The following is a 20,989-nucleotide window of genomic DNA, read 5'->3' on the forward strand; positions in this document are numbered from 1 at the left end:
TGTGTGTGTGTGTGTGTGTGTGTGTGTGTGTGTGTGTGTGTGTGTGTGTGTGTGTGTGTGTGTGTGATATGGGTGTGGGTGAATATGGAGAATATGCCCCTGAGTGTGTCTATTCAAGTCTACTTTTATAGCTCACAGTCCCACAGATTTAACTAATTTTTACAATGCATGTGTTGTGTTATATTAATTTTAAAATGTTACCATACTTATACACAGATCATGAATACTGTGTATTCACTGGCATTGGCATTAACAAAGTATGTGTTCCTGTCATTTCAGGTCATGGAACCAAAGGAGTGTTTGAGCTCTTGGCGGGCTGGAGAAGAACTCGAGAGAGCCTTCCCTTCAAGGAGCGCGTGGCAGACGCCTTCGCCGACGTGATGGTGTGCTATACCATGACCAGTTCCCTCTACATCATCACCTTTGGCATGGGTGCCAGCCCCTTCACCAACATCGAGTCGGTGAAGATCTTCTGCCAGAGCATGTGCGTGGCCGTCCTGGTCAACTACTTCTACGTGTTCTCCTTCTATGGTTCCTGCTTGGTGTTCGCTGGTCAGCTGGAGCAGAACCGCTACCACAGTGTGTTCTGCTGTAAGATCCCCTCAGTGGAGTACCTGGACCGCCAGCCCACCTGGTTCAAGACCATGATGAGCGACGGCCATGACCACGTCACTCACCACGAGGTCTTGCCCTACCACAACCACTTCATCCAGCACTTCCTGAGGGAGCACTACACGGAGTGGATCACCAACACCTACGTCAAGCCCTTCGTGGTCATTCTCTACCTGATCTACGCCTCCTTCTCCTTCATGGGATGTTTACAAATCAGTGATGGATCCAACATCGTCAACCTCCTAGCCAGCAACACGCCCAGTGTGTCCTACGCCACAACCCAGCAGAAGTACTTCAGTAACTACAGCCCCGTGATCGGCTTCTACATCTATGAACCCATCGAGTACTGGAACTCCACGGTGCAGGAGCACCTCACAACGCTGAGCCACGGCTTCAACAAGATCTCCTGGATGGATAACTACTTTCAGTATCTGAAGGTGGTGAATGTGAGCGCCTCGACCAAAAGTGATTTCATCACCATCCTGCAGGGCTCCTTCCTGCGCAGCCCGGAGTATCAGCACTTCATGGAGGACATCATTCTGTCCAAGACAGATGGAGATGAAATGGAGATCATCGCGTCCAGGATGTACCTGGTGGCACGGACCACGGAGAAGACACGGGAGGAGGTGGTGGAGCTGCTGGAGAGGCTCCGCCCACTATCGCTCATCAACAACATCAAGTTCATTGTCTTCAACCCCACCTTTGTCTTCATGGACCGTTACAGCTCCTCCGTAGTGTCGCCCATCCTCACCTCAGCTTTCAGTGTGCTCACCATTCTCATCCTCACCTTCTTCCTGGTCATCAACCCTCTGGGGAACTTCTGGTTGATCCTGACCGTCACCTCCGTAGAGCTGGGGGTCCTGGGCCTCATGACCCTCTGGAATGTACACATGGACAGCATCTCTATCCTGTGCCTTATTTATACTCTCAACTTTGCCATGGATCACTGTGCACCCCACCTGTATACCTTCGTACTGGCCACGGAGCACACCAGGACCCAGTGCATTAAGATCTCGCTGGAGGAGCACGGGGCGGCCATTTTGCAAAATGCCTGCTGTTTCATCATCGGGATGTTGCCCTTGGTGTTTGTGCCTTCCAACCTGACCTACACACTGTTCAAGTGCTCCCTCCTCACCGCAGGCTGCACAGTGCTGCACTGTTTCGTTATCCTGCCTGTGTTTCTAACGTTTTTCCCCCCGTCCAAAAAAAGGCACAAGAAGAAGAAACGGGCCAAACGGAAAGAGAGAGAGAGGGAGCGGGAGATGATGGAGAGGGAGAGAGTGAGGGAAAGGGAGGAGATAGAGTGCATTGAAGTCAGGGAGAACCCTGATCATGTGACTAACGTCTGAGAGGCCGTGTGTCTGAGTGGTGAGCGGCGAACGTTGAGCGTCAGCGGGGACGGTCTTCAGTGATTGGTGGATGAGGTGTTGGAAGCCTTTCCTAGAGTGAAGGTGGCCATGCGGTGTAGCACCTCACAGGGCCCAAGGGGTTAGAGCTGACTGGTCCTCAGAGGGAGGCGGGAGAGATAGGCTAGCAGCCATGACCCAGCCAGACAGCCAGCAGCCATGCTGTCCAGAGTAGAGACCAGACCAGATCAGACCTATAGATCAGCTACGCCTTCAAACTGGATGGGACAGTGTATATTATCTGCACAGTCTGCTCATGGTTCCCTCTGCTGTTCATGCAGACACGTGCACACAGCCAGGACGCAACTACAAACGCCTACATTCACTTACAGTGTTATGTGTATGTGAATAATACATCTTATTTTAGCAATTGTAAATGTACAGTACCTTGAGCAAAGCATGCTAGCATGACAATGAGAGACATGTCTACCTCCAGGATGGTTGTCAAAGTTATCTAAATTGTTTTCTACCATTTGTCAAAGTAAATCTGGCCATTCACTGGCATATATGACCACCCTTATAGTATGATTAGTTTGATGAATGACAGGCAGAAGGATCTATACATTAGAATTGGTTTGAGAGTACACAGAGATAATGAATACCAACAGTACATTCCATTCTGTCTTTTCGGTGAACACCCAAGCGAACAGCTGAACTGGGCAGATGGCATACACTGTGTCCATTATGAAAAATGATCTTGCACAGTACAATTGTCAAGGTACATTTTACAGGAAGACAAGTATATCTGCTTTATTTCTGTTTTCACATCTGTTCTTAGCCAACAATTACAGTGGAACTGAAGCAAGGTATGTCATTTAATAGAGTCATGCATGTTCTAGAAAACCTAGCAGAATGAACTAGGTGTGAAAGGGCCTCTTTTAAAGCAGTAAAAACCCAAAGGACGGAGTACTGTAGAGGTTAAAGGTTGTGTTGCCACACTAACTGGGCTCGGATATGGGGTCATCTGAACATCATGGTTGACGAGGCATGGTTAGTGTTTAACACATTTCAGTGTCACATGTTCTATTGGCCCATGATTATGGGTCATGAACCAAATAAATGATTGGGTGGGTTAGACACGACAGGCTACATGTTAGGTCATCGTTTAATCAGAGATGCTGTATATTAGCTATTTTTGCTTGTGTGAAATTCTATGGTGCCACATATCTAGAGAGAAAAACAACTTTTGGGTTGCAGATAAAACACTTCTTGATTAGTTTTGTAAATGTGGACATTCTGTCAAATGAAATCATGGTGTAAAAGACGTCTTATTGGATCTCACCTCACAAGCAATGTCATACATCACAATTATTCTAGTTTATTCATATTCCAATGGCTTTTATTGTCCCATGCTTGATGTACTTTAGAACTTTCCAGAGAATATCAACGTTCTCCTCCAGTAGCCTCTCTACGATCCAGAGTGGTCCAAATGTAGTCCCTCTCCCCCTGGGGAAAACCAAGCGCATTAACTAGCAACGTCTGGATGAGATCTCTGTAAGGGCTGAGAAGCACACTCTCAAGGTCAGATTGCAGGAGATAGTCATCACTGACCTCTGACACATTATCTTAGAGTGGCTTGTGGCATGTGACAGAGTGCCTCTCATGTAAAAGGATGTGGCTGTTATTCTTATTTGAAAGTCATGACTTTGAGAAAGCATTGCTTTCTTTATATGTTGCTTGAAAGTGTTGAGGTACTCCTCAGAAAGGACAGGTAAAGCTAGCAGGGCAGCTGAAGCAGATTTGTGTGTGTTTGGACCAAAAGTTAGAGAAGCTTCCATGAGAAAACGGGTTAGTAGAATTAACCATCGTGAAAGCATCATGTTGTAGGCGTACATATTAATGTAAAGAAAAGAAGAGTGGTTTATACTTCAGTATGATAGTTCGCTAGTTATCAAGATAAAGCCTTTACTTTAAGTGCACATGGGCTTTCCCATTCCTCCGTTAGTGAAATAAATGCAATTAAAGGGGTCCTCCATCATGAAATAATCATCCTCCTTACAAAATTCTTTGTCTCAGAGTTAGCAAAGAATGAATCTCTCATGTTAAAAATGTTGACAAGGTAAATCCCTAATTTCATTTTCAAATCTCTTGTCTGTGGTGATGATTAATCATAAATAAGCATTTAAACCTAAATAGCCAGAGAGAATCTGGTCCCTTTGAACCAGACATAGTTTAGTGAGGGGTATAGGCTAGCTACAACACCTGCAGCTGTTGGTATCTCTGCATTTTGTAAAAGCCATGTCATGTATGTATAGCAAGAAAGCATGAACATTTAATATAATGGGAACAAAATGCCAATTGAAATCATTGACTTCCCAAAATGACTGTACGCATGGCACTGTAATGTATGTATGCATGTATTTCATTTTTGTACATTTAGTCTGTGTATCCTCATTTTGCTACTCTGTAGTAACCTATTTCAATGCATATTCTAGAACATCTTGTGCAAAAAAAAGAACTTACATGTCCTCTATGTTCAACAAGACAAAAAGCCAGAGAATCATGTAATATAATTGTATATGATTTTTTTTGTAAGATTTTATAAGAAAAATAGGGGAAAAAAACTCTACAATATAAGATTTTTTTTAAGCTGAAGTTTTATTCTAAAAAAGCAATAAAGAAACAAAAAAGGTTTGAACACAGTAGGCCAGTAATAAACTGTGGGACGCCAACAGTATACAGAATGGGTCGACCCATCGCACACTGCAGTGGACCTACATGTTTGTTGTGCTTCAACAAATGTAACATGTTTTCTATGGGGAGACTTCTTTGTCTGTCTGTTTGTTTGTTTGTCTATTCCTCACTACTTGGCCATTATATTACAGGGAAATATTACAGCCTCTTTTTTACTACACCACAATTTTATCTGGCTTGGTTAGTCTACCAGAATAGTTTGCAAAATAACAAACATTAACGACAAAGTATTTGCATTTTATACGCTGAAAATGTCTAAGACTGAGCTTAAAGGCTTGCCGTGCTGTTATGACCCATACTTACATAATTTCTAATGAATATTCAGATTACAATATGATTATACATGATCCATGAACATGCTTAACCCTCCAATAACTTTCGTTGCTTTTTTTGCAAGACTCTCATGATACAGGATAGTCGATTCATATTTTCAAATACTCTGCTTGCTGTGGTTACTGTGTACAAGTCATCTCTGATGAAGCTATGTTTAATGCTGTCTTTCTGAGTCTACTGTGTGTTCAAACGTGCGACCAATCATCACTTGTCTAATCATTTCATTGTCTGCTCAGCTGAGAAAGTCAGTACCTCCACCAATGTTTCATTTGTCATCATTAAGTATTCAATATCCAACATACAGTACGTGGCTGTCCAGTGTCCAAATCCTCTCGATTTCCAAACTCCCTTGCTTATGGTTTTATTTATCCCTTAAATCAGGCTGTCTGATGTGTGGTAGGGTGTAATTTTGAGTTTGGAGTTGGGACAGAACGTGGTCATTGATTGAGGACATCCGTGAAGACGTCATTATCTGAGGTTTGGTATTGATCACTGTGGTGTCTGATGCTCCATGTGTGAATATAAAAACCCAAACACTGTTATTGAGTTGCAGGCTACTTTAAACTTTCACCACACTTTGTTATACTAAGGATTGGCATCAAACCTGCTTCAGTTGGGCTCATGATTCTAGCTTATACTTCTTGCCAGGAAAACACTGCAATAAGATGTGTGAAACAACCATTGAACATGATGACTGAATTAGAATATTGAAAGATGCATAGGAAAGTCAGAGTAACCCAAGCAGCAGGTGAACTAATGTCTGCCCCTCGATCATACACAAGCATAGTTAAGTTTGCATGTTCAGGTATGCAACAACATAGTGCAATAAGATTATGCAATTATAAACTGTAGTTGACTACGCCGCATTACTGTTATAACAGCAAGAACACATTTATTCTGTATTGTTAGGTTGGTTGTAACCCTGACAGTGGAGGCTGCTGAGGGGAGGACTGTTAATAATACTGGCTGGAATGGAGCAAATGGAATGGCAACAAACTATGTGTTTGATGTATTTGATACCATTCCACTGATTCCGCTCTAGCCATTACCGCGAGCTCGTCCTCCCCAATTAAGGTGCCACCAACCTCCTGTGGACCCAGCCAATGTATTTTCTGCTCATTCATCAATACTGTAGTCATCCCCCTTTTTAACATTTGCAATTTTATACAGCATTTCTACACCACATGTCAATGTCAACAATTGAGAACTGCAGTAGGATTTCCCCCCTTAGAATTAAGCAACAGACTGAAAGGGGAACTGTCTCATAACAACTTGTGTGTGCTTGGCCAGTTTAAATACAATGCTACTAACATAGTGAACATTCATGTCAGCCATCTTTTAGACAGTACAAAGTGCTCAGTGTTAAAGACAGAAAGTCTTGGGTGAATGACTTGATGATTTATTTGGAGTCTGGATTAGGTTTGAAAATGCTAATGTCTGAGGCTATGTACGCGTCATCATCAGTTTGAAATAACATGTCTTTGTGTACGTCATAAATAACATGTCTTTGTGTACGTCATAAATAACATGTCTTTGTGTACGTCATAAATAACATGTCTTTGTGTACGTCATAAATAACATGTCTTTGTGTACGTCATAAATAACATGTCTTTGTGTAAGTCATAAATAACATGTCTTTGTGTACGTCATAAATAACATGTCTTTGTGTACGTCATAAATAACATGTCTTTGTGTACGTCATAAGCTCTACATACGGCTGTGGGGTCCAGGAGAGATGCACACCATTCATCTACAATGGAATTACTTTTGATTTGTCAGAATGGTTTGGTTGCATTGCTTTACTTTTCAATGCTTTATGTGTCTTTTATGCAAAATAACTGATTGGATTCTGGTGAATGGTTTGTGGGTGCTGTTGTGATCCTGTCAGACAGAGTTGAAAACTGGTGGTGGGTTGAGCTGACTGTATATCAATCAATACATGGTATTTGGAGTTTGATTGTGACCAAGGTTGAATGTTATGTTGGATATGCTGTACATAGATGGGATACATAGAATGTAGGCCTGAATCAAGCAGCTAGTGTAAGGATGTGGTTATGACAACAATTTGTGTTTGTGTACTATAGTTATCACAGCCCCTCATCCCTAAAATTACACTTTATTTAATTTGCATACACCAACTGTAACCCCTGTGCTGCTATGAGTCTTATGGTGAAAACAGATGACATTGCATGGGGAGTAATCACAGCTTTGTTTAAGTGCACATCAGTGTAGGCTCCTGAGAGGAGGAAGGGGAGGACCATCCTCCTCAGTGAATTTCATGAAAATATCAATTGTGAAACATTAAAAAAGTAATACTTTTAGATAAAACTATACTAAATAACATCACGTCACCAAATAATTGATTAAAAGAAACTGTTTTGCAGTGGAGTTCTACAGTAGCTTCAACAGCACACTAATTATGTTAACTTCCAGAGGATATCCTCCAACCCATCAGAGCTCTTGCAGTAATAACTGACATGTTGTCGACCCAATCAAAGGATCGGATAATTAATCTCGTTGTGAAAGCATAATCCACAGCTAGCTAGCACTGCAGTACATACAATGTGGTGAGTGTTTGGCTCAAAGAGAGAGAAAGATGATAGTTGAACAGTTTTGAACAAATTAATTTCTTAAAAAATAAAGAAGAAGCGAGAGAGAGGGAGGGAGAGATGGCTCGCTAGCTACATTTCATAGTATTTTCACTTTGAATTACCTAGCTACCGAATGCAGCTAGCTAGTTTAGCCTACTCGAACAGAGCTGGCTATGGCTATCCAACACTGGAACTCTTCCAAGTCAAGAGTAATGGAAGGTAGATCAGATTTAATATTTCAGATAAATTGTAGCTTACATCAATGTAACACATATGTAATCATGTAGTTACCAAACAAGGGTTTAAACAAGTCTAAATATATTTTATAAGTAGCTACCGTTTGCCTTGTTGACAGCTTATTGGCATTCCTTCAACCAGCTTCATGAGGTAATCACCTGGAATGCATTTAATTTGGTAAAAGACCAAGTCCATATTATGGCAGGAACAGCTCCAATAAGCAATGAGAGATGACAGTCCATCATTACAGTCCATCATTGACTGACATGAAGGTCAGAGAAAATCTCAAGAACTTTGAAAGTTTCTTCAAGTGCAGTCGCAAAAACCATCAAGCACTATGATGAAACTGTCTCTCATTGGGACCGCCAAAGTTACCTCTGCTGTAGAGGATAAGTTAATTAGAGTTACCAGCCTCAGAAATTGCAGCCCAAATAAATGCTTCACAGAGTTCAAGTAACAGACACATCTCAACATCAACTGTTTAGAGGAGACTGCGTGAATCAGGCCTTCATGGTCGAATTGCTGCAAAGAAACCTCTACTAAAGGACACCAATAATAAGAAGAGACTTGCTTGGGCTAATAAACTCGAGCAATGGACATTAGACCAGTGGAAATCTGTCCTTTGGTCTGATGAGTTCAAATTTGAGATTTTTTGTTCCACCCGCAATGTCTTTGTGAGACGCAGAGTAGGTGAACTGATGATCTCCACATGATACGCCATCCCATCTGGTTTGCGCTTAGTAGGATTATCATTTGTTTTTCAACAGGACAATGACCCAACACATCTCCAGGCTGTGTAAGGGTTATTTGACCAAGAAGGAGAGTGATGGAGTGCTGCATCAGATGACCTGACCTCCACAATCACCTGAGCTCAACCCTATTGATATGGTTTGGGATGAGTTGGACCACAGAGTGAAGGAAAAGCAGCCAACAAGTTCTCAGTATATGTGCCGACTTTTGGAAAAGCATTCCAGGGGGAAGCTGGTTGAGAGAATGCCAAGAGTGTGCAAATGTGTCATCAAGACAAAGGGTGGCTACTTTGAGGAATCTCAAATCTAAAATATATTTTGATTTGTTTAACACTTTTTCGGTTATTACATGATTCCATATGTGTTATTTCATAGTTTTGATGTCTTCACTATTCTTGTACAATGTAGAAAATATTAAAAATAAAGAAAAACCCTTGAATGAGTAGCTGTGTCCAAACTTATGACTTGTACTGTATATATATATATATATATATATATATATTTTCCACTAACCCTACCAACCCTAGCCTACTTGGAGTAAACTAGTGAACATCACCACTTAGGCTTTTACTTTCAACTTATACATACTATATACATTTTACGGACACAATGTATTTTACAATAGTTATATTTGTTTTGTTTTGAATCCCATCCTTCAGATTCCCTCAACCCTTTTTGAGATATTTTTTTAATTGCTGTTTCACAAAAGTTCTGAACCTATTTACATTTTACAGGCACAGTATATTTTACAAATTGATTTCAAATCATTCAACTGTGCTGTTATGTTTCAGAAAAGTTCCGAACCTTTCTATTCTCATAGTTTCTACAGATTGTAAACTAAAGATACATTTTTTTGCTAAAAGTATGATTATATTATTGATCGATTGACTATGACTTTTCAGATCACCCAGCAGTGCTATTTACAGAGTTAGCTCCAGGTAAATGTTGCAATTCTTGGACCTGCCACCAAAAACAAGTTACATATGGGCAGTACCGAAACAAATGATATAATGTTTCTGTCTCTTCGCAGCAACATCTGCAGAGCTGGGATGGTTGTATCCCCCCATATTCAGTATATAACATTCTATTGGTTGCAAAAATGTTGTATAATTTAAATTGAAAAATTATACGTTTTGAATCTGGTGTCATTTTGCGTATCAGTTCATAAACCATGTACCGTGGAATCGGTACATCGGAAATCTCTTCCCAACTATATGGCACAACTGTCAGTTTTGGTTCTTAAATTAAACTGGTATACTTTTTTATGTATCACAATTTTCTTTAACCAATTTTCGTCTTTAATGAAGGGTCGACAGACAAGTTCCTTACTTTATCCCCCTTCCACTTCCCTTTACCATTTTTGCGGTAAAGCTGCAATTAGTTGGTTGTATTTTTGGGTAGAGACAGACATGTCCATATATTTTTGTTAGCTGCATGTGTGACATAACTGCACCAGTCCTATGATATCATTTACCAAGATTATACTTCCTAAAAAAAAAAAATTAGGACATTTGAGTAACCATAATATTTGTTGTATTATTTGAAATTGCAACCAACGTTTTACTGCAACCAACTTTAAAAATAGCGATATTTTGGAGGTTGTAATCTGAATAAAAGGAAAAAGGCCATTCTTGAACATAGGGTGAGACATTCTTACTCATCTGCTAGAGAACTAGTTTGGATTTAAGTATAACTTTTCTATGACTGAAGCTTTTAGTAAAAGTTATAATGCTTTAATATTTAATCATTTCTGTCCTCTTAATTCATATGCATTATATAAATAGGCCATTTAATTTTGTGTGGCTTGCTGTTCCAAATAAAATTGAATATATTATCAAGGTAAGATTTTGGTTTTAAACATTTATTGCTACTGGGGCCTGCCGGTGTAACTGCTAAACTGCTTGCTGTACATTGTATTGCATTATTGTAGTGGGTTTATTAACGCGTTAGTTATAGTAGCTAGCTATGTTGACTATGACGTTAGCTAAAATGGCGGCAATGATGTATGCTGTGTGTAGCTGCTAGCATTCCACAAGCCATGGGAAAAAGTGAGATGAGGAGAGCACGTAGATGCGAGAAGGAATTGTACAAAGAGCAAATTATCATGTTTGTATGTGGCTGCTGTGAAAGTGAACTGTTTGAGGTTATCAGGGGTGTATTCATTCCACCGATTCTGTTGAAAAACATTTCTTAATTGGAAGCACATGGAAGGGAACGGGGATAAACATAACTGAATTTGTCCAATAGAAACTCTCGTTTGCAACTGTTGGACTAATGATTACACACTAGATCAGCTAGATGCAGGCAAGAGTGTGCAAGGCAGCATTGAATGTGTCTGTCACCTTGAATACTCAAATATTTATCTCAACCTGTGCACCTATGTTGTAAACTTTAATTCATAGGCTAGGTTGTACAGTAGCAACCTCATGATGGGTATATGGAAAATTTGAGTATCATTTAGTAGCCTAAACCTATTGATGTTACGATGAGCTGGATGAATGGAATATGAATGACAGTCATCTAATATGCTGTAATAGAAATAAGGCCATGCTCATTAAAAAAGATTGTCCTCCCTCATTTTAAACGGCACCGACCGCCACTGGTGCACATGTTTAAGCTAAATCACTTAGCATATTTTGTCTAAACCATTGTTTATAGGGACAACGTTTCTCCATGTGTAATCACCCCAAATGTAATCCATGTACTGTAATGTAAATGCAAATGTGGTCAGTCACCCATTAGGTCTTCCCATGGCTCAGAGACACTCGGCCCGGCGTAGAGAGAATGATGGAGGGAGAAGGGATGCACAGGGGTGTGAAGTGAACAATACCACAGGAACACTGGCTAGTGACCCTGTGACTACCACAATGGTCTTTCACACTCAGTAGCATAGACAAGGGAGCCCTCAGACCAGGCCATTAGTGTTGAAATGTAGAACTATCATTTCTGATGCTCTACCCAGCTCCTCAGTGGCTGACTGAATAGGCTTTTCTAGGCTCCAGTGCTGTGGTAGCAAGCTGGCAGGGCTCACAGCAATCTTCTCGCTCTCTTCTTATTCCTTATCTTGTGGCAGCAGGAGAATATTTAAAAGATTCAGAGAACTGGAGAGGTAAGCCCTCATTTTAATCTCAAACGTTTTTAGCAGCTAGCGCAGGAAGGAAACTGTGATAGTCATTACAGAAGATGACTGCAAGCTGTCTGATTGCTGCAACAGCAGAAGGACTCTCAACCCGCAACATTTACTCCTCATGTTGGAGAGTTTCCACAATACTTTTTTTAGACTACTTGAGAGGAAAAGTTGGTCGAATGAAGGGTGTTTTGTGTCATGTATTTGGTTTGTGTCTTTACTGTTCTGTATGCTGAGAGGGATATTCTTGGCTGCTGTTTTTGATTCTGCTGACGCTAATGTGTGCTGCATTTCTGTCTCTCCTTCCCTCGACACCGGCCTGTCTGTTGGGCTGCTTTGGGCCCGGTGTGGCTACTGCTGCCCGCAGGTGGCTAATTCAATTAACTGTTCCCATCACATGCTAGTGGTGGTAAAATACTTCAACCAAGTTACAGTGATTTCTTCCCCCTCACTTCTGCCACTTTCTTTCCTCGGGGGGTGTCAACCCAGCTGAACACTGTGTTTTTTGGGCAGAGAACTGACTGTTTAGTATGAGTGAGCCTTGTTGTGGTCAGACAATATTCTGATTTGTGTTTCACTGTGGTTGGTACTATGGCTGGATGATGACAGTGTTTAGAGTGAGTTGATTTTGAACTTTTGTTGCAAGCGTGCTCATTCACCTGCTCTCGAAGACCACATTCGGTACAATTGTATCTTCAATGATATATCTACTTAAGCAAAACACTACAAATGGTCATAGCACCAAATGAACGACAGTCTTCCATAAATGCAGAATTCGCCCTAATAAATGTTCTCTAGGACAGTAATCGTACATCTCAGCTGACGTTCTCGAGACAAAAGTTTAGCTATGCAGGTGTCTGGCTGAAGTTAAGTAATCCAACTCCAGGAACATCTTTACATTTAAATTGTAACATATAACAACCTGACCAGCCAAAAATGAAACCATAGTGAATTGATTATGTAAAAGAATGTTTCAGTGTGAATTTATTAGAAATATGCTTTTGAATGCTATTCATATTTTCATTGTAAACTATTTTCTGCTGCCTGCTATGTTGAAGCTATAAATAGTATGCATATGTGACAATTTTATATGACCAAAACATTTTAATTAAAACCTTTGTCTATTTAACTGACTGTGATTCTTGACTCTCAACTTAACTATAGTTCAAATGTTTCATCCTCATTTATTATTTGATGAATCTTCATTTAGTATTAGCCGGCAATGTTTTCATATATTATACAGCAGGCAACAAGGTCCCGCTTGCTCTCAAAAAGACCTATTTATACCTGGTTCTAACTTGCGTCCTTTGTCCTGATCTTGTCCACATTCTGATTGTGACCACATTTTTAGTCAGGTGTAGACAATCAAAAGACACTTTGTGGTCTGATTGTGATCAGATCAACCTGCCCACCTCCGGAGGTAGTCAGACATGCATTGTGTCTCTATATCTTACAGGTGTAGACAGATCTGGACAGAGAAACTATTTCAATCGTAATTTTCTGCACTCTAAAATCTTCGACGGGTGGCACTGCTGACTAATTACATCCATATGTGTCTTACATTAAATAAATAAATCATATTTTGAATGAATATCTATGAAATCATTTGCATAAAGGAAGGGACCAGGAAATCTGGTCACAATGCAGACACAGTAGATGGATAACAGACACATTTTAATACAATGCATAGACACATTTCGGGAAATATGGGTACAATCAGAATGTAGACAAAGGCAAGACAAAGGACCCATGTTAGTACCAGGTATAAACAGGGATTAAGTCATTGGCCCTGATTCTCAGCACAATTACAGTTTGACTCACCCGTTTGCCTTTTTATAACATTACAGGCCACCCCCCAACATTTGTTATTTATTTCAGCTGAACACATTTCCACTTTACTAGGAAATCAGTCTCTGTTTCAGACTGGAGCTGTATCAGAAAATAACTCTGCTCTTCTGAACAACTCACGCATGCACCTAAGCATGCACATATTCATGCACACTCAAACGAAACCCCAGAGTCTCTGTGTCCTTGTTTCTTCAATATGTGGCCCAAACCATTACGTTCGTCTGTCCATCCTGGGAATGTGATGACATGTGATTTTTATTTGTATTTATTTGTGTTTATTAAGGATCCCCATTAGTTCCTGAGGTTCAAACAATATTAAGGCAATTGCATCACACATGCAACACGTTCATTCCACCACGCTACCTGTCAGGGTGTGCGCTACTGGTGAAGAAGTCAGGTGCAGGAGAGCAGAGAGTTGTGAACAGGCGCCCACTTTATTAAGGCAGAGGCAAATAAAACAGACTTTATTAAGGCAGAGGCAAATAAAACAGACTTTATTAAGGCAGAGGCAAATAAAACAGACTTTATTAAGGCAGAGGCAAATAAAACAGACTTTATTAAGGCAGAGGCAAATAAAACAGACTTTATTAAGGCAGAGGCCAATAAAACAGACTTTATTAAGGCAGAGGCAAATAAAACAGACTTTATTAAGGCAGAGGCCAATAAAACAGACTTTATTAAGGCAGAGGCCAATAAAACAGACTTTATTAAGGCAGAGGCAAATAAAACAGACTTTATTAAGGCAGAGGCAAATAAAACAGACTTTATTAAGGCAGAGGCAAATAAAACAGACTTTATTAAGGCAGAGGCAAATAAAACAGACTTTATTAAGGCAGAGGCCAATAAAACAGACTTTATTAAGGCAGAGGCCAATAAAACAGACTTTATTAAGGCAGAGGCCAATAAAACAGACTTTATTAAGGCAGAGGCAAATAAAACAGAGAGACGCCACTGCGTCAAAACCTCAAGCCAAAGGTAAAAGTGCTATGCGCGAATCAATCACAAAAATTTTGCAAATGTTGTGCAATTAACATCCCTAGTGAAAAGCCACAGAAATAATGGGGGGAAACCCAGCCTGGCTGGGGACAGTGGAATAAATACATGCAGTGTGATTAGGGAATGAAAACCAGGTGTGCAGGGAACAAGACAAAACAAATGGAACAATGGGAAAATGGAGCAGCGATGGCTAGAAAGCCGGTGAGGTCGACCGCCGAACACCGCTCGAACAAGGAGAGGAGCCGACTTCGGCGGAAGTCGTGACACTACCTCTACATTACTACAGTACAACATTTATAATACCACAATATTACAACATTACAATGTACGTGTGTATAGTGCGTGTGTTTTCCTGTGTGTGTGTCTTCAAAGTCCACGTTGGGTCCATAAAGTATAGTGTTATCTGTTTTTTAAATCAGATTTTACTGCTTCATTGAGTTACTTGATGTGGTATTTCCCAGAGTCTGTTCTGGACTTGGAGACTGTGAAGAGAACCCTGGTGGCATGTCTTGTGGGGTATGCATGGGTGTGGTCGTCATTTCAACAGACAGCTCGGTGCTTTCAACATGTCAATCAATACCTTTTACAAAGACAGGTAGTGATGCAGTCAATCTCTCCTCTACTTTGAGCCAGGAGAGATTGACATACGTTTTATAAATGCTAGCAAATCGATGAACATTTAAGGGCCAGCCATGCTGCTCTGTTCTGAGACTACTGTAATTTGCCTATGTCCCTCTTTGTGGCACTTTACCATATGGCTGGGCAGTAGTCCATGTGCAATAAAAGTAGGTTATGTAATAATTGATGACAAGCTTCATGGTAAATGGTAAAATTTTCTACCCAATATTTTAAAAATAAGGTACAGTCATCGCTGCACTTTGAAATGTATGTGGGGGCAATTTACCTGTGGGACTCATTAGCATATTTGGGGTTGTGAGCTAATATATGTGTATTTGTGCCAACTGTCAATTGAAGTATTGTACCAGTTTAAGTGGTTGATGATTATGTTGTCAAAGGTTGTCACCTCTTTTTTAACATGGGCAGTTCTGCAATTGTTGTAAGTGCATGTGACAGGAAAGAGCTACACTGTTAAAATGTTATTGTGCATGTCATAGTAATTTAATGAAAAGTTGTTGCTGTGAATTTTGTATTACCTAATTGGCATCCAGCTCTCAATGAGTTATTGTAAAACTCACAGTAACTGCTAGCAATGCATTGGCAACCAGATGTCAGTAAGTTATTGTAAAATGCACTTGCAACTAGCTGCCAGTAGCTAGCAGTAGTTTTCTGATTACAGAAAAGCTTGAAACATTAAGTAACAACTAAGTATTCTTTGTGGTGAGCACACTTGGGATCCAGCCTCACCTTCTTGGTTGGCAGCAAACTGACCTTCCTGTCACACCATCAGTGCAGTGAACATCACTGTGATCAGCCACAGTAAGTTACTGTGAATGTATCAATAACTAAACGCAGTAAGCTGACAGTAAGTTCCTGAAAATTAAACATGAACTTCCCAATAACAAACTTCCACTTACTAGAAAATGGACAGCAATCTCTTAACTTAAGAGTGCACCTCTCGAGTGTCACACGCACTTACAAAGACTATAGAACTGGGAGTGGACAAATTAATAAATCTAACAATATTGAACCACTTAAACTGGTACAACACTTCCACTAACGGTCGGCACAAATACATCATAGTTTAAAGCATACCTACAAACATGTTAAATAGCCCCTGCCAGCATATTTCCCCCGCCCACCTACGTTTCAAACTGCAGTACATTTACATTACATTTACATTTAAGTAAGGGTAAACAAGTTATTTTACAGCAATAACTCCTTAAGTCAACTGTAAAAATACTGTATTTTTACTACAACTCGGTAGCCAGTAACTTACTGTCAAATTCTAGGTACTTTTTAACAGTGTGTGCCAAAAGCAGTAGTATCCTGGAAGTATAACTGTAGAACATGTCATTGGTTCTACCTGGAACCAGAGGCTTCTTCACGAGAGGTAGTGAACTCAACTCCCCAGTGAGATTGATGCTCAAGTAATCTGAATTTTGACAGTCTGCAAAACCACTCCGTCATTAGATTTTTTGAACTGTTTGTTGCAGTATCTGTGTTTTTGCATGTTCATTGATTGATTAATTTAACAATTAATTTGTTTTATGCTACACAAAGATAGCATACATTTTTCTAAACTAATCCAATCTGTTAGTTTGATTTATTGCGCCCATTACTGAAATGGTTGTTCCACTTTATATGGTTTACGTAGTCTCATTCATTCATCTTTCTAACCTTAGTGGTCATTCTAAATGCAGATTGTGGGATCCACTCTAGGAATTAAACATCACTTTGTAAACCAGCATAATGTGACTTGATGCTGATTTCGCTTTAGCTTTTCCTTGTCACAAAAACACAACAAAGGATAATCTGGCAGAAAAAACAGCTAGACCATACTGGTTGGCCAGACGAACCAGTTAGACATGCTGGTCAGACCAGCTTGACCAACATCGAACAGCAAAGATCAGCATGGAACAGCTTGAAATGTATGCTGGTCTATGCTGTTTTATTTTTTATTTTTAGGCTGGGCTGAGACATCTGTTAGAGCCACATTGATTATCTATGTGGACTAGCACTGCCTAAGGCGGGGAATATGTATAACCTCAATCAATTCACAATGCATAGCACTACTCCTACAGTTCAGTTCGCCTCCCATTCACTGTTGTGTGTTTTTTTTACTCCTGTGTAGCTACAATGAGGGCATAGATTAATTTGTATTTAATGGCACTATACTTTTTAAGATATATTTCCAAAGGAACAGAGTGGAATTCATTCAAACCTGCCAGTCATATTTATCATATTTATTCAGTATCTTTGTTTACAAAATTATTCCTGACACTCTTACTATGAATTCAGTGGAAACGCAAATCAAAGGAATTATCAATCCATTTATCAATCCTCGCCGTGCTGAAGCACATGATGGGATTCAACTCTACTTTGAATTAACATGGGGATCACGGCTTGACAAATTCATTTAATCATCTGACAGGACCCAATATTTGAGTTTCTCCACACAAACACCAGCGCCCAGGTTTTCCCTATTGTATTCCAATGAACCAGCTAGGCCACCAGATCCCTGCTACACCAATGAAACTGACTAACTGGAAATATCTCCCTGGCGCGTCTAGCCATGCAAAGAACAATGACAATATCATGTCTGATTCAAAATTCATTACGTTAGAGGGAATCTCATCTATACTAATTATAAAACCCCATCAGATTATGAAAACAGTCCATTTGGCTTGGCGAAGGCAAAGGGTGGCAGAGGGAGACAGGGAGTGCTGTGGCCTGGAGATTTAGTATCTCTCATCAGCTGTTCGTGTTTGTGCTGTTGCTATGTCAAGCTATGCCCCTTCTCTCTCTCTCTCTCACCCCCTCACTCACTTACCATCTCCCCCTCTCTCTCTCTCTCTCTCTCTCTCTCTCTCTCTCTCTCTCTCTCTCTCTCTCTCTCTCTCTCTCTCTCTCTCTCTCGCTCTTTCTGCTCCACTGTCTCTCAAGGAATTAAATATTGATGGAAGACCTGGATTTTATCTGCTGCGTATCATACAGCCGTCCCCCACTGAGTTCACACAGTTTATTATAAGAGCAGAGCCCAGGCAAGGGTAACCTCTATCCATCCTACTTCCACTAAAATAATGCAAACTCCTTTCACGGAAATGGATAATGAATGAATGCATCTCCAGATGCCAAGGTGGAGCTAGCCATTCCTAGTAGCGATCATTTGCTACTAGGACTGTTTCTACAACACAATATATTTTTCTTTATTTAACACATCTATTTTTTTCCACGCCCCCATGCGGAATTTAATGATTCAATCAAAAAGTTTAGAATAAGTGGAATGCAGTAAAGGCTCATAATAATATCTGGAATACGGAGTAAATGGAATGGCATGAAACACACGGAAACCATGTGTTTGATGTATTTGATTCCATTCTAACCTCCTGTGGTGGAAGAGCAATTGCATCTCATCCAGACAGAGTGAAAAACAGTGGTTGTTTTGTTTTTAAAGCCTTGGAAGATGGCTCCCTCTACAGGGATAAAAGTGTATTTAATCGTCAGTCTCTCAAAGCACTCTTTGTCTTTGGGGTTTAAATTGATTTGTGACTAATTACTTTGTAAAAGCTTTACAAGTTAAATGTACACTGCTCAAAAAAATAAAGGGAACACTGAAATAACACATCCTAGATCTGAATGAATGAAATATTCTTATTAAATACTTTCTTTACATAGTTGAATGTGCTGACAACAAAATCACACAAAAATGATCAATGGAAATCAAATTTATCAACCCATGAAGGTCTGGATTTGGAGTCACACTCAAAATTAAAGTGGAAAACCACACTACAGGCTTATCCAACTTTGATGTAATGTCCTTAAAACAAGTCAAAATGAGGCTCAGTAGTGTTGGGGGTGTCTTGCTAATTGCCTATAATTTCCACCTGTTGTCTATTCCATTTGCACAACAGCATGTGGAATTTATTGTCAATCAATGTTGCTTCCTAAGTGGACAGTTTGATTTCACAGAAGTGTGATTGAATTGGAGTTACATTGTGTTGTTTAAGTGTTCCCTTTATTTTTTTGAGCAGTGTATTTGATTTTTGATGATGGGTGACAATGTAGACAGTAGAATTCATCATTTAAATGTGTACTTTTTTACAATATCAAGATTTTTTTTACAGGATTATCACATCAAGGTTCACAGAAGAGTAGGGCAGATGTATGAAGGGAAAAACCTCACTCTGAGATGAACATCTACATTTGGTAAATGTCTGAATAAAATCACCAGTGAGCCTCAGGGAATACGCTTTGGGAAACAAAAGGATCTAAAAAACAGCAATCATACAGCCCTACTAGGGTTTAATACAGCTACTGCCTTCTATATACTTCACATTTGTAGAATGTCTACACAAAATAAAGTAACTTGCATCACCAACCACTTCCATTCAGGAGGCAAATATGGTGTAGTTCATCTCAGTTACCAGCTGGTGGCAGTAAAGAATAGTGGATAGAATATATCCAATGGACGCACAGGACCCAGTCTCCATCCATGGCAGGCCAAGTTTTACAGTAGGACCATTATTAGCATGTTTTAACTACTCCTATATAAATGGTAGATTATCAGACACACAACAAGAAGGTCTGATATCATTATTACTGAAACAGGACCCAAGTGGTATTTATAAAGATCCAGTCCATTAAAAAAATTGGAGACCTCTTATAAATCCTAGCAAAATGCTTGGCGCATAGAATTTAAAAAGTATTGTCAGATATTATTCATCCGAATCAGACAGTATTTTTTTTTACATGGACGATACATTGGAGATATAAGACAAGTACTGGAAACAATAGAATACTATGCAATATCGGGGGACACCAGGCCTGGTTTTCATAGCTGATTTTGAAAAGGCTTTTGATAAAGTATGACTGGAGTTTATATATAAATGCATAGAATATTTAAATTTTGGGGAATCTCTTATAAAATAAGTTAAAGTTATGCATAGTAAACCTAGGTGTAAAATAGTAAATAATGGCTACATCTCAGAAAGTTTTAAACTATCTAGAGGAGTAAAACAAGGTTGTCCACTATCGGCATATCTATTTATTATTGCCATCGAAATGTTAGTTGTTAAGATTAGATCAACAATAATATTAAGGGATTAGAAATCTGTGGCTTAAAAACTAAGGTGTCATGATGATTCATGGTTTCTTTTAAAACCACAACTAGAGTCTCTCCACAGCCTCATAGAGGATCTATATACTTTTGCTATCCGCTCTGGATTAAAACCAAAAACTAAAATGTACTATATTGCGTATTGGATCACTAAAATAATTCACATTTTACATTACCATGTAGTTTACCAATGAAATAGTCTGACGGAGATGTGGACATACTAGGTGTACAAATCCCAAAGAAAGAAATGATGTCACTCCAATACATATTTATAGAAAGTTTGCAAAAATAGATAAGATCTTGCTACAATGGAAAGGAAAATACCTGTCTATTTGTGGAAAATTCACCCTGATTAACTCTTTACTCATAACTGTAATGAATTTCCTCCTCTTCTTCCGAAGAGGAGAGGCAAAACGGATCAGAGGACCAATATGCGGCGTGGTAAGTGTCCATGGTTCTTTTTAATACGTTAAGGTACACATGAACAACTGACTACAAAAAAACAAGAAATGTGAAAACTCAAAACAGTCCTATCTGGTGCAAAGACAGAGACAGGAACAATCACCCACAAACACACAGTGAAACCCAGGCTACCTAAGTATGATTCTCAATCAGAGACAACTAATGGCACCTGCCTCTGATTGAGAACCATACTAGGC

At 39.7% G+C, this 20,989-nt stretch overlaps 1 protein-coding gene across 1 annotated transcript in view; it reads left to right on the forward strand.

Annotated features, from left to right (window-relative positions):
- Positions 1-8,206, forward strand: part of LOC123995139 (patched domain-containing protein 1) — a 33,831-nt gene extending 25,625 nt beyond the window's left edge. The window contains exon 3 of the mRNA XM_046298516.1: positions 280-8,206. Within this exon, the coding sequence (XP_046154472.1) occupies positions 280-1,961 (1,682 nt within the window). The 3' untranslated portion in view covers positions 1,962-8,206. The remainder of the gene's footprint in view (positions 1-279) is intronic.
- The last annotated feature ends 12,783 nt before the right edge of the window (positions 8,207-20,989 follow it).

Source organism: Oncorhynchus gorbuscha, linkage group LG14 (genome assembly GCF_021184085.1).
Source record: "Oncorhynchus gorbuscha isolate QuinsamMale2020 ecotype Even-year linkage group LG14, OgorEven_v1.0, whole genome shotgun sequence".
Lineage (NCBI taxonomy): Eukaryota > Metazoa > Chordata > Actinopteri > Salmoniformes > Salmonidae > Oncorhynchus > Oncorhynchus gorbuscha.